We start from the raw sequence: 15,643 nt of genomic DNA, 5'->3' as shown, positions 1-15,643 counted from the left end.
TATATATATACATATATATATATATATATATATATAATATATATAATATATATATAATATATATATATATATATATATATATATATATTATATACATATATATATACATATATATATATATATACATATATATATATACTTCATTCAACTAGATCTCCTGTTATATTTGGTCAAATAAAACTACTGAATTGACAGATATGTAAGAACATTTTTTCAGTTTTTCTTTATGAATACATTGTCTTATGACTCATTCTCTTTTCCTGCACCACCCTTTTCTCCTGCTGTTTTCATTCCCATTTTCTCTCCCCCACTCAGCAAAAAAAAAAAAAAAAGAAAGAAATTTGTTGAGTTGATGTCAGAAGTGAATCAGTGCCATATTCTTCTTCTTCTAGGTTCATGGTAAATGTAATTGTACGCACAAGACAACAGGCTACAACTGTGAAAGATGTGAAGACTTCTATAACGATCTTCCATGGAGACCTGCGAGAGAAAAGCAACCAAATGCATGTCGGAGTAAGTATGACCACATGTATATTTTCCATTACACATTGGTTTATCCTATACATCATGGTAACTAAAAAAATAAGAATTCAAGCCTTGTTTCTTAAAGTATTTTTTTGAATGAATAGTCTTAATAAATCTTCCAAAAAAGAAATAACTATTACTCACCTGTAATAGTTGCCCTTGTTATATTTACCCCCTTGTTTGGAGTGCCTGGGACACAGAATTATGAGGAACATCATCATCATCATCATTCAGCGTCCGCTTTCCATGCTAGCATGGGTTGGACGGTTCAACTGGGGTCTGTGAAACCAGAAGGCTGCATCAGGCCCAGTCTGATCTGGCAGTGTTTCTACGGCTGGATGCCCTTCCTAACGCCAACCACTCCATGAGTGTAGTGGGTGCTTTTTACGTGCCACCCGCACAGGTGCCAGATGGAGCTGGCAAACGGCCACGGACGGATGGTGCTTTTTACGTCCACCAGCACGAGGCCAGTCGGGGTGGCGCTGGCAACGGCCACGAACGGATGGTGCTTTTTACGTGCCACCAGCATGGGGGCCAGGCGAGGCTGGCAATGGCCACGAACGGATGGTGCTCTTTACGTGCCACCGGCACGAGGCAAGTCTGGGCGGCGCTGGCAACGGCCACGAACGGATGGTGCTATTTCATTAAATCTTCTTGTACTTAACTATTCAACTGTTCTCCATTCCATATATTTGCAGCTGTGCTTGCACATGCACATTGCTGCATATATACACATATATAGATTATGTCCTTCCATTCTTTTATTGGCTTGGATCTCAGACTTAGCTGATCTTATCAAGCTCAGTACTTTATCTGATACTTAATTATCATGTCAGACTCATGAGAAGGAACAGCACAGTTGATCTGGTTAATGGATATGATCTGAATATAATCAAATGTCACACATCAATTTTTGTTCTGCCATCTCTTCTTGAAAGCGTACTTACACACAGACACATGCATATAAATGCATATCATGGTTTCTGAGTCCCAAATTTTACTCGTATTGCTTTGGTTGATACTTGAGGCTGTAATAAGACACTTGCTTGAGATACTATGCAAATTTCTTAACCACAGTAAAAGATATTCGCGCAGGAGTGGCTGTGTGGTAGGTAGCTTGTTTACCAACCACATGGTTCTGGGTTCAGTCCCACTGCGTGGCACCTTGGGCAAGTGTCTTCTACTATAGCCTCGGGCTGACCAAAGCCTTGTGAGTGGATTTGGTAGACGGAAACTGAAAGAAGCCCGTCGTATATATGTATATATATATGCGCGTGTGTGTATCTGTGTTTGTCCCCCTAGTATTGCTTGACAACCGATGCTGGTGTGTTTATGTCTCCGTTACTTAGCGGTTCTGCAAAAGAGAACGATAGAATAAGTACTGGGTTTACAAAAGAATAAGTCACGGGGTCAAGTTGCTCGACTAAAGGCGGTGCTCCAGCATGGCCGCAGTCAAATGACTGAAACAAGTAAAAGAGTAAAAGAGTATATGCACATACACACACATACCTGCACATTTATGAACTCATAGGTGCATGAATGTATCCATCTGTCCAATGATCCAAGGTGATTAATTTCCAGAGTTCTTGGTGCTTCAAATAGATTGTTTTGAGGTACCTGCTCCAGCTCTGTGCACTCTGAGTTCAAATCCTGCAGAAGTCCAACATCGCTTTCATTCTTTTTAGGTTGATAAGTAAAATACGAATTCTGTACTGAAGTGGGTTCTTCTTTTATTTCTTTAGTTCTATCGGCTTCTTTCTTCCTCCGAAAAAGAAATCAGTGGTGGTCAGACCTGGAAAGCCAAGGGCTTCAACCAGACCTGAAATGCCTAAACTGGCACTCCATTGGTAATGATGATGAGTGTTTCAGTTGATTCAATCAGTGAAGGAGCCTGCTCATAAAATTAACATGCAAGGGACTCCACCGACACATGTACCCCTAACATAGTTCTCAGGGAGATTGTGTGACACAGAATGCGACAAAATCGGCCCTTTGAATTACAAGTACTATTCATTTTTGCCAGCTAAGTGGACTGGTGCAACATGAAATAAAGTGTCTTGCTCAAGGACATAATGTGCTTTCGGATATCGAACTCGCAACATTATGATCATGATCCAAATGTCTTAACCACTAAGCCATGTGCCTAAAACAGGGTGTATGTCGTCACACAGCCAGCTCTACAACTCCTTCGAGAAGTGTCTCCTCCCATACCACTTTTCCATGCAAGCATGGGTTTGATTCGATATTTTGAGGCAGTGTTTTATAGCTGGATGCTTTTCTGGATAGCAACACTTTTAGTTACCTCTCATTACGTGCAGAGATATTGCGTATCTTTTCTAAAAATCACAGGACATGTGTACATGTGCATGTTAATATGCATATGTAGGCGCAGGAGTGGCTGTGTGGTAAGTAGCTTGTCTACCAACCACATGGTTCTGGGTTCAGTCCCACTGCGTGGCACCTTGGGCAAGTGTCTTCTACTATAGCCTCGGGCCGACCAAAGCCTTGTGAGTGGATTTGGTAGACGGAAACTGAAAGAAGCCCGTCGTATATATGTATATATATATATGTTTGTGTGTGTGTTTGTGTGTCTGTGTTTGTCCCCCTAGCATTGCTTGACAACCGATGCTGGTGTGTTTATGTACCTGTTACTTAGCGGTTCGGCAAAAGAGACCGATAGAATAAGTACTGGGCTTACAAAAGAATAAGTCCCGGGATCGAGTTGCTCGATTAAAGGCGGTGCTCCAGCATGGCCGCAGTCAAATGATTGAAACAAGTAAAAGAGTATATTGGCAAGAATATACTACAATATTCCAGTCAATTTGTGCAGATGCTTCCTCGTCACTCTCAATGGAAATACGTTAAACCATGATTGGCATTCTGGAAACCAAGAGCCTTGTGATTCTGTTGTTAATAAAATGTATGATATAAAATGAAAATGAAAAAAACTTCATGAAGTCATGGAGCATGGAGTGAAAAACTGACAGTGACTGGACATTACTATATCGTAAAAATGTATAAACATGTTATGGCAAGTCACCAGCTTCATTGCTTTCACAAAACCATGAATATATTACAATATACAATTATAATCTACAAGTTGTGAAAACTTGTCCGGCTGAAACTGGTTACAGCCTCAGAGAATCTCTTTCAATCTAATCAGTAACATCTTGTTTTGATTGGACATCATAATTTAGTGCATAATTTGGTTGGATTCAACTCCTTGGTAATCAAGAATACTCACATTAATAGAGATGATAATGATGATGATAATGAATTTTAACAGAGGCTGAAGGTCAGAAAAGTTAAGAGAAGCGAAATGTTTGGTTATTTTTGTTTTCAGTGTTTGACTTCTATTTTATTTTATCAATCTTGGAAGAATGGGAGGCAAGGTTGTTCTCAATGAGATTTGAACTCAGAATGTATAAAACCAGAAAAAGTACTGCAAATGATTTTGTCCAATACTTTGCTTTGTTAATTATATGTAATGATGACAACAGCAACAAAACAATGATAATTTCTAACAAAATCTCAAGACTTAAAAATTTTGGGAAAAGACGAACAGTTGATTACATTACATTGTTCACTGTACCTGACAGGTATTGTATTTTCTTGACCCCAGAAGGAGAAAAGGTAATGTTAACTATGGCAAGATTTGAACACAAAATGTAAAGATTCATAACTGAATATTGCAAAATTACCAAAAACAGTGATGATGAGAATGCTGTTAGCATTCCACAAAAGATAAAATTGATATTCTAACATATCAGTTGGAATATGAAAGTTGGACTTGCTTCTTTCTTTGTATTCTCTTAGGTGAAAAGAATGTGTTTTTGTAGAAGAGAGGAGTAACCAGCGTAGGAGATTGGAAAGTAACTAAAATATTGAACTAACACTTTATTTAGCAAAGCAAAATAACCAAGATTGTATTAGTTAATTATTCTAGGAAAAGAAGGAATATTACATTTTGCAAAAGTCTAAGACAAAATGAATAAACAATGGTAGAAAGTGAAATCCTCAAAGCAAAATGTAAAATGTTATAGTATTAAGAGAAAATGATCCATTCATGACTGCCCATATGAAGGTAATCGAAGTTTTGTAGAATGTTATCTAGTCATCATCATCATCATCGTCGTTTAACGTCCGTTTTCCGCGCTAGCATGGGTTGGACGGTTCAACCGGGGTCTGGGAAGCCAGGGGCTGCTCCAGACTGATCTGGCAGAGTTTCTACGGCTGGATGCCCTTCCTAACGCCAACCACTCCACGGGTGTAGTGGGTGCTTTTTTCGTGCCACCTGCACAGGTGTCAGGGGGGGGGGGTCCGGCATCGGCCACAATCGGTTGGTGCTTTTAACGTGCCAGTGGCACAGAAGCCAGGCAGCGCTGGCAACGGCCACGTTCGGATGGTGCTTTTTATGTGCCACCGGCACAGAAGCCAGTCAGGGCGGCGCTGGCATCGGCCACGTTTGGATGGTGCTTTTTATAGGCCACCGGCACAGAAGCCAGTCGGGCCAGTCTAGTAAGAACATGAAACTAAAAACGGTTCCTACTAAAGAGAAAATAGGGATACTTTGGAAATATTTGAAAATGCACATTTAGTAAAGGATAAGTACAATACAATAATTAGTAGTTGTTGGTAAGTCCCAGGTTAGCCCTGGCAGGGCAATCTTAAAATCAAAGCAATTTATGTTCCATCTTTTTGTATATCAGGGACTAGTGTCAAATGTATTCTCCTTTAATAGAAAAGATTTAAGGGAAATTTAGCTGATGTTTCTAGCAGATTGAGTGACTCAGTGGGACTTCATATTTGAATTTTATTATTTCTTTGATATATTTGCTATTTTTATTAAGTGATCTTTGTTGCATTGTTTTCCGTTGTTTTGCTTTTGCCATGTACCTCTGCCATATTTTGATGTATTTCTATACCTTTTATTCTTCTGCAGAATGTAATTGTAACAATCATGCAACAAAATGTCACTTTGATCCTGCTGTTTATGAATTAACTGGCCGTGTCAGTGGAGGAGTTTGTGATAACTGTACACACAATACCATGGGCCGTAACTGCCAGTTTTGCAAACCATTTTTCTACAAAGACCCCAGCAGAGAAATCACTGATTATGATGTTTGTCGACGTATGTATGGGATTTTTCTACATTGTCTCTTGTAACTGAAACCTATTTTCAAAAGTAACATCTTGTTAGTTATTTGAAGCACTTGTGTTTAAAGATTAATTAAGAAGAAGGGTTCACTCTTCCAATCACATTGCTGGAAAATAAACTGATTCAATATTTTTGCTTTTGACCCCTTAGCATTCTGATTACTCTGTCAAATGTAATGCTTATTTATTCATATTGTTTCAAGTTAGTTTAGTTTGGTTGTCCTCTCAGATCATCATCATCGTTTAATGTCCGTTTTCCATGCTAGCATGGGTTGGACGGTTCAACTGGGGTCTGGGAAGCCAGGAGGCTGCACCAGGCTCCAGTCTGATCTGGCAGTGTTTCTACAGCTGGATGCCCTTCCTAACGCCAACCACTTCGAGAGTGTAGTGGGTGCTTTTTATGTGCCACCTGCACGGGGGCCAGACGTGGCTGGCAAACGGCCACGATCGGATGGTGCTTTTTATGTGCCACCGGCACGGGGGCCAGATGAAGCTGGCAATGGCCACGATCGGATGGTGCTTTTTACACGAGCATGCCTTCCATCACAGTTCACTCATGCATCTTCTTAATTCATCAGCATTTGTCATTCCACTGTCCTGAAGCAAGATGTCCACATAAGTTAGATATTTTCTTCCCCTGTTAATTCTTCCTTCAACTCATTGACATAAGACCAGTTGACACACAGGCTCTTCTAGGTGTAATGACCAGCAATTCTCATTCTTTTCTGCTGAATCTTCTCAGTCACTTTGGGTAGATATTGATAAAGCAGCTTGTTGGTCAAATGAGCTTGCCATGTACTATTCAGAACCATTTTTAACATTCTTGTGTGGCAACTGTTAGTTTTTTTCAAGCTTTTTGGTGAGGGTCCAGCTTTCAGCACCATATAACAAAACTAACTTTTCAGTTTACATGCCATCTTAGAACTTGAGATTTTATGCAGTTTGTGGCATACACTCCGAGCAAGTGCCTTCCATACAGCAAAGTCCTTTTTACTCTCCATCCATGCACCAAGGTACTTGTAGTTAGTAACTTAAGTGTGTAAAGCTGAAATTGTTTTAAATTAACCACGAATTATCACATAGCTTCAAGATTTCGATCATGTGGTTGTTGGGTAGGTGTAAGAGGCTGGATCTAGCCAGTTTGAACATAAAGCAGATAGAGTATTTGGGTTGGATGTGGCCAGATTAAATGCTGAATGGTTAAAGCAAGAACAAAGTTGGCCCTGATGGAACATTGAATTTCAAATAATGAGGTACAAAATAAGGTATTGTGAAAAGGGGCTCTATTCAATCATTCAACCCTCTTTCTATCACTATGCTCCATTAGATCTGCGTCACGATTTTCATTTTGATTTTATATTTCACAATTAGGGTTTTCTGAAGTTGGAGTCTTTTCTTTTTATTTAGTATTGTAACCTCTCTTCTCACTTATCATTGAGTCTTCTAAGCTAATTGAAGCTAAAACAAGTTAACAGTATATTAGTCATATGAGTGGGCCTACTACAATGTTTGGTTTTGGTGTTTTCTATGGCAGAGCATTTATTGGTTGAAACATTTTTATGAAAATGTCATCCATGATAGATACTTCCCTTTCTTTCTTCTCAATATAGTAAGCTACCAGGTAATCTCACCCATTTTCTAGCATTGTATCTACTTGTTTTTATGTCTGCTGCTACCCACTCAGTATGGTCATAAGAAGTGGTTGGGAAAAAACTGAGGTAAAGCTGTGCTTAACTACTAAAAGTGTCCAGTCATACAGACATACACCCAATTAAGAAGAATACAGTTGGGGTAACTGTTGTATTCATAAAGCACTGAACTTAAACAGTATTTAATTTCTAAGTTCAGCCACAACAATTCACAGGATGAAATAAGTAAACTTACTTTGTTGTGAACTTTAGCTATTTGCCATTTGCTGATGTAAGCCATCTCTGATAGATTTCGGCTTGCCATTTTGCCTATTTTATTGATTCTCCAGAAGGATCAGAACCGCATTCAGCCCTGATGTGATTCAAACTTAATGTAATGAGGTCTATAACAGTTTCTCTTTAAAAAACACTCAAAAACTTACTATTGTCCTGACCATCACCACTGTTTTAGTATATTCCTTTAGGGAATATTTATAAGTTAGCATTAGTCTTAATCCATAAAGTCAGTGCTTATGCATTTGGTAGATGATTGTAAGTAACTTAGAATTTTTCTAAACTTAGCTTAGAAAGATTGTAAGAACTTAAGACACAACTTGTGATTACCATTTCATTGACCTTATTTCATCAGCTCGCAATAACAGCTGGTAGTTAATGAATTCATTATTTTGTAAATGCATTAAATGTTTATGTAAAATATTACCTCTTTCCCCCATCATTTATGCAGGCCCAAATTTTCTCTTGCTTTGAATTGGACATTGGTATCGTGTATATTCTTGTAGTAGTCCATTACTCATGGATGATAATTATAAGTGAGGAAACAGTGCACAGGAATTGTTCTGGTTGCTAGTCTGTGCTCTCAGAATACTGTTTAAATGTTATCTCAAACTGAGAGTATTCTCAATTTATCAGTGGAAAGGAAACTTTTTAAAAATTAAGTTTTGCACAGTATAATCTTTATATATAAAAGTGAGGTTGTGTGCTGTCTGTCTCCTACGATTTAGATTCCTAACTACTCCCACATTTTGCGGTACAGTTTAACCAAAACCGGGTATCTTATAGTCGTGATTCATATCGAGCCCTTCTGGGTATTAGCGCGTGTCTACGATGAGTCTACGATTTAAAAAAAAATTTACCATTTTTTTCCATTTTAGTGAATTTTTTTCGCTATTATATAAGGGAAGTAACTCTCTAAAAATGTCTACGATGAGTCAACGATTTAAAAAAAAATTTACCACCATATTTTTTTCATTTTTAATGCATTTTTTTGCTATTTTTTGGCTATAACTCTCTAAAAATGCTTATATAGTTATTTCCCTTACAAACCCGAGCAACACCGGGCGATACTGCTAGTATTCATATAATACTAGCAGTATCGCCCGGCGTTGCTCGGGTTTGTTTCGAACCTTTAGAATTGGAATTTTTGAAAAGTAAAAATTTTGCATTATGTAGCTTGTTATTCTCTTTAGGTGAACATTTTTCTGGTTGAAATACACCAAAAAATGGCAACACAGCAGTCATAAAAATCGTAAAAAAATAGGGATTTTCATAGAAAAAAAAGCACCCTTTTGATGTAAATAATTTTTGGTGTTAACATGGTCTGATTTGAATTTTTTCTTCTACGGAATGAAGAGCAAGCCTTCTTCTATTATACTCTCAATTTTGGTCAACTTGCGCCGCAGGGTCTCGGAGGAGATAGTGTTAGTTGAAGGCTACCAAACCTGCCATACACAGACAACTTCAGCTTTATATAGAGAGAGATTATACATTTATGTGTTGTCATTTTTATAGTCTCAGCAATACAGCTATTACTGTACACAAATCCATTTTCTTCATAATTTTCAGAGTGTGATTGTGATCCATCTGGATCTGAAAAAGGTGGTGAGTGTCATGGTTACACCAGTTCTGATGGGCGTTACAAAGCTGGTAAATGTGATTGTAAGCGCCATGTGGCAGGAAATCGATGTGACACGTGTGCTAATGGTTTCTGGAATCTGAATACAGACAACCCATTTGGGTGTGAAGGTAAAGTGTCTTGATTATTTATTACTGTTGCTATTTCATGCTGACTTCATTAACACGGGGGTTGTGTAGGTTTACAAATAGTTGCAGTGGCTGTAAGAAATATTTTTTAGTAGAATATACGTCTTGGCATCAGCGAGACAATAAGGAAACGGCGCAGGAGTGGCTGTGTGGTAAGTAGCTTGCTAACCAACCACATGGTTTTGGGTTCAGTCCCACTGCGCGGCATCTTGGGCAGGTGTCTTCTACTATAGCCTCGGGCCGACCAAAGCCTTGTGAGTGGATTTGGTAGACGGAAACTGAAAGAAGCCTGTCGTATATATGTATATGTATATATATGTGTGTGTGTATGTGTTTGTGTGTCTGTGTTTGTCCCCCTAGCATTGCTTGACAACCAATGCTGGTGTGTTTATGTCTCCGTCACTTAGCGGTTCGGCAAAAGAGACCGATAGAATAAGTACTGGGCTTACAAAGAATAAGTCCCGGGGTCGATTTGCTTGACTAAAAAAGGTGGTGCTCCAGCATGGCCGCAGTCAAACGACTAAAACAAGTAAAAGAGTAATAGGTTGCAACGAGGAATATGTTAGGATTTGAACTAATATAATAGAGCTATTCCAAGACCAGTTCCTCAACCATTTAACTATCAAAGGCAATATTAGAATGATTAACCCTTTTGCTACCAACCCGGCCAAAACCGGCTCTGGCTCTGTAGTATAAATGTCTTGTTTTCATAAGTTCTGAATTAAAATCTTCCTCCAAACCTTAGTCGCAATTTATGATCCTAACACTAGCTTAATGATAACTTAAGTTATTTTACTAAATTCTTTGTTGTATTTAAAGTAAATGAAAGATAAACAGAGCATCTCAAAATGAATACTGTAACGAAAGGGTTAAACAACCTACGTGAGATTGCCCTTGGTTCTATGATACAAGGCTCTAAATTAAGTGATCAAAATTAAGGTTTTTCATCAAAATTTCATCTTAACTTCTGTTCCTGACAACAGGTTAATAATGACAGTTATTTTACTAAATTCCTTCATTATTTTCAAAAATAATTGAAACAAGAACATGGTAGTCAAAAGTTTAATGATTAGTATTTAGAATTCTTTGATATTTAGAACTGTGATTTTCTTCTTGCTGTTGCTAGGCTTTCTTATACTATATGTGTGTGTGTATTCTCTATCTTGTGTATATGTGTGTATTATCTGCACTGTACTGTATTTGTGTGAGTTTGTGCATGCAGTGGTATAAGTGTGTTTATTGAAATTGTCATATTTGTTTATTCTATAGCTTGTGTGTGCAATGCTGTTGGTACAAGTCCTGGGAACAGCTGTGACAAGTCTACAGGAAATTGTCTCTGCAAACGTTATGTCACAGGACAGCAGTGTGACCAATGTTTCGTAAGTTTTGTTGATAATCACTAATGGAAACTGTTTACATGATACTCACATGTGCCTGTGTGTTTATATATCATCATCATCGTTTAACATCCGTTTTTCATGCTAGCATGAGCTGGACGGTTCGACCTGGGTCTGGGAAGCCAGGAGGCTGCACCAGGCTCCAGTCTGATCTGGCAGTGTTTCTACAGCTGCATGCCATTCCTAACGCCAACCATTTCCACTTTATTTTTATGTTGGATGTTGATGTACTTGACTCAAAGGTCTCCTCAATCACTGCAGGTCACCCTACAATCGAAGGTAAGCACAGCAGGTCATCCTGCTGCTTATGTGAAGCTGGCGTAGGATATGCCGTGGACTCACTTTATTTGTTGGGTCTTTGCAATCACAGCATATCTCCAGAGGTCTCGGTCTTTCGTCATTGCCTCTGTGATGCCCAACGTTCGAAGGTCATGCTTGACCACCTCATCCCATGTCTTCCTGGGTCTACCTCTAACCCAGATTCCTTCAACTGTTTGGGAGTGGTACTTCTTCACATATCTCTCCTCATCCATCCATGCAGTCATGGCCCATGTTTCACTACCGTGAAGCATGGCAGTTTGCACACATGCATCGTACAATCTACCTTTCACTCTTTGTCACCAGTAGGCTTCCTAAACTTTGCCAAGGCTATTCTTATTCTAGTGGTAGCATCCACCCCCACTACTAACTTGGTCACTTAGGTAGTGGAAGCTATCAACTACTTCTAGTTTCTCCCCTTGGAATGTGATAGAATCTGTTTTCTGAGCATCTGTGGTGTCTATTGCCCCTGTGCATCTGCCACACATGAAAGCTATCTTCTCAGTTAATCTTCCTTTGATGTTGCTGCACCACACATGTGTTCATAGCTTACACTGGGTACATTTTCTAGTTCCGGTAGTGATTCTGATATGAGGGCCAGATCATCAGCATAGAGGAGCTCCCAGGGGCAACCCGTCTTGAATTACTCTGTTATTGCCTGGAGGGCTATGATGAATAAAAGGGGACTGAGGGCTGAACCTTGGTGGACCCCTACTTCTACCCAGAATTCTTCACTATACTCATTGCCAATCCTAACCTTACTAACTGCCTCTCTGTATAGGGCTTGTACAGCCCTTATTAACCACTCGTCAATTTCCAGTTTCCGCATCACTCACCAGATAAGAGATCGCGGGACCCTGTCAAAGGCTTTCTCCAAGTCCACAAAAGCTAAGTATAGGGGTTTATCTTTAACTAGGTATTCCTCCTACAGTTGTTGAACCAGGAATATGGCATCAGTGGTGCTTCTACCTGGCTCAAAACTGAACTGCATCTCATCTGAGCAGGATCTCTCCCTAATGAGATGGGCTCTGACCCTCTCCGTGACCTTCATCACCTGATCCAGCAGTTTGATACCCCTGTAGTTATTTCTCTCTAGAGCATCACCTATATATATGTATGTGTATATGTATTTATATATATGTATGTATATATGTATTTATATATATGTATATATGTATTTATATATATGTATGTATATATGTATTTATATATATGCATGTATATATATATATATATATATATGCATGTATATATATATGTGCATATATATGTATGTATATATGTATATATATATGTGTGTGTGTGTGTGTATGTATATATATATATGTGTGTGTGTATATGTATGTATAAATGTATATATATGTATGTATATATGTATATAAATATGTATCCTGTTTTCTTATGGGAATGTAGTCAATCCAGTTTGCATGCCCACCAGTTTCATAGGTGATCATGTAACTGGCTGGTTTCCTGAAGTTAGTGTTGCAGATGATCAGGTCATTTGTATCACAGAACTCCAAGAGCCTTGTTCCATTCTTCTTCCTAGCACCAAAGCTATAGATGCCATCGACACTATGGAATCCACTGTTATCCAATATGTCTGTTGAAATCCCTGTCATTTTCCATTGAGGTAATCTGCAAAATGGCTTTGTAAATTGGTAGATGGCATCTTTTGCTGATATTCCCATATCTATATTTTAAATTGCTCAATCATTGAATGTTTTTTTTTACTAAGATCCTAGATTATCATGATGTCTGGTAAGTACAAATTTGTCTGTTTCGCAAGGAAGTCTAATACGAACCAGACACGAACGGTGTTGTCTCTATACTTACCAAAGATTAAGCTTACTCTTCACTGTATCAGTCAGCGAGCTGGCAGAAACGTTAGCACGCCGGGCGAAATGCATAGCCCTATTTCGTCTGCCGCTACGTTCTGAGTTCAAATTCCGCCGAGGTCAACTTTGCCTTTCATCCTTTTGGGGTCGATAAATTAAGTACCAGTTACGCACTGGGGTCGATGTAATCTACTTAATCCGTTTGTCTGTTCTTGTTTGTCCCGTCTGTGTTTAGCCCCTTGTGGGTAGTAAAGAAATATGTATCAGTCATTTTGATTTCAGAGTTGTCTTTCTTGACAGAAAGTATTATTAATTCTGTTTCTTTTCGTTATAAGTAAAATTTTGACTTAACAAATTTTGTTTCACTCACCAGATTGTTATTCTTCCCTTCTTTATACATACATAATGAGTTTACCATCACTGACTCATTTATGTATTTGTGAAATTAGAAAATAATGACAAATGCTAAGCTGTTGTGAATTAATTTTCCATCTCTTATTGCAGCCTGGATACTGGGGCTTAAGCAACGATATAAATGGATGCAAACCATGTGATTGTGATATTGGCGGTGCCTATAGTGAGACTTGTGACCAATCAACCGGTCAGTGCAAATGTCGTCCTAACATCTACGGCAGGAAGTGTGATCGACCGGTGCCTCTTTACTTCACTCCGTCCCTTGATATTTTGCGGTTTGAAGCTGAATTTAGCCATGGTTTAGGGGTAAGACTTTATTTATTTTTGTTCATTTTAACTGTTTGGGTTTAAATCATTTTTGATGTAAAAATTAAATGGAAAGCTTTAAATGATGATAGTTCTTTTTTTTTCAGTTTTATTACATATTTTTTTGCTAAATAATTAATTATTTATATTATTGATTGATTTTTCAGAATGCTCATGTTGTGATTAGGGAACCAGATCCCGATCAACCCATCAGCTTCACTGGATCGGGTTTTATGAAAGTCTTGGAAGGTGATACCATTGACTTTACTATCACCAATTTGACTGCTTCCATGGACTATGATATTGTCGTTCGATACAGCCCATTGGTATGTTAATTGCTTATCTTATCACAATACATGTACCAAAATTGGTAGTGGTGGTTGGTTCACAGAACAAGAGGGGTTAATGTATATATGTTCTAATGGACTTGTATTACTGTGGAAGTTATTGAAATAATGGATAGGTATAGAAACGGTTGTACGTAATTTGGAGAAGGAGCAACTGTAGTCCTAAACAATTTTGGGTTATCGGGGTAGTGATGAAATCACATTTATTAATGTACATTGATATATGGAAAAAGAAGCAATGGCAGATTTAGTTGTTGGTTCTAGTATATCGGTTCTCTGGATTTCCTTAGATTATGAAATTCTTACTGAGCTAGAAAGAAATTCATTTTCTCAAAAGTTATGATAGTATTAAGGATCATGAAGTGGAGGAGAATATTCATTGTCTTTGACTTAGAGAACCATTTCAACTTGTGTTAGAATATAAGAAAAGGAAAATTGTTTTTGTTTTTCCCATTGTAACTTTTTTGTTTCTTCTGACAGATGCCAGAGATGTGGGAGGATATCCGTGTCGTGATTGACCGACCTGGGCCAGTAAATCAATCGGGTCCTTGTGCCAATACCCACCCCCAAAATGACTACAAGTCAACAACATTGGCTCCAGGTAGAGTCTCTTATTTCTCTGTTTTTATTTCTTATAACTATTTTTAAAATGTTAATTGTTTTATATTTCATTAGTTTTGAAGTTGTGTGACAGCTCTCAGTAACTTCAGTGTTCAAATGACTCAAGTTTGTCATGTAAATTTACTGAAATTGTGGTATTAACAATTTGGTGGTATTAACAATTTGAAGCATCTTCAACTAGAGTATTTTGATATTTCTGAAATTTTTCTTTTGAAATTTTCTGTAGCCAGATTAATGTGGATTTTTTTTTTAGTTACATTAGACTGGATGCTTTCAAGATCCTAATATTTCAGGACAATGGTCTCATGCAGATGAGATGTATATTTGTTTGTAGTTACAGATGTGCATGATGCATCTACTTTATATAATTGTAGTATCTAACCTTGTACTGTTTAATATTGAATATATGGAATTTGTGTGGTGTATGGAAACATTTTATTTATTGCTTGGACAGTTTTTGAAATTTTGATTATCAATAATTATTTCCTTGACTATATTTTGAAAATTGATTCAATTCAAGTAAAAGTTAACCAAACAAATTAAATTGGGAAAAGTTCAGTTCACATCACTATTAGCCCTTAACCCTTTAGTGTTCAGATTACTCTGTTAAATGTTATACTCATTCACTCAAATTGTTTTGAATTAATCATGCATTATCTTATAGCTTTGAGGTTTCAATGATGTGAATGTTTATTTTTAGAATGTCAATGTAGGTTAGGTGTGAGAGGTTGGATATGGCTTGTTCAAATATAAAATATGTAGAATATTTTGTGCCAGATATGGCTGGTTTAAACACTAAAGGGTTAAATGATGTCCACCACTAATTGATATCTCATCAGAGGACAGCAAGCATCAATTTATGTCTTGAAAACTTTATATGGATATGGCTATCATCTACTGATGTCCAAGTGTCTACTTAGTCAAATGTGCCTAAAATGTAAGCAATCCTTATTGATAGGAGACACAAGTTGCAGATGGAAGTTTTATACAACAATGAAGTGTTTTCTGACTTTCAATCATCATCAGATGAGGCA

At 37.8% G+C, this 15,643-nt stretch overlaps 1 protein-coding gene across 1 annotated transcript in view; it reads left to right on the top strand.

The window, feature by feature from the left end:
• Window positions 1-15,643, top strand: part of LOC115212908 (laminin subunit beta-1) — a 92,601-nt gene that overhangs the window by 14,200 nt on the left and 62,758 nt on the right. The window contains exons 2-8 of the mRNA XM_029781724.2: window positions 393-513; window positions 5,468-5,656; window positions 9,174-9,353; window positions 10,641-10,750; window positions 13,426-13,641; window positions 13,809-13,967; window positions 14,469-14,589. Of these exons, the coding sequence (XP_029637584.2) occupies window positions 393-513; window positions 5,468-5,656; window positions 9,174-9,353; window positions 10,641-10,750; window positions 13,426-13,641; window positions 13,809-13,967; window positions 14,469-14,589 (1,096 nt within the window). The remainder of the gene's footprint in view (window positions 1-392; window positions 514-5,467; window positions 5,657-9,173; window positions 9,354-10,640; window positions 10,751-13,425; window positions 13,642-13,808; window positions 13,968-14,468; window positions 14,590-15,643) is intronic.

This window comes from Octopus sinensis, linkage group LG6, assembly GCF_006345805.1.
Source record: "Octopus sinensis linkage group LG6, ASM634580v1, whole genome shotgun sequence".
In the NCBI taxonomy this organism is placed as follows: domain Eukaryota; kingdom Metazoa; phylum Mollusca; class Cephalopoda; order Octopoda; family Octopodidae; genus Octopus; species Octopus sinensis.
The sequence above is the reverse complement of the archived record's forward strand: the minus strand, read 5'-3'. Positions and strand labels throughout refer to the sequence as shown.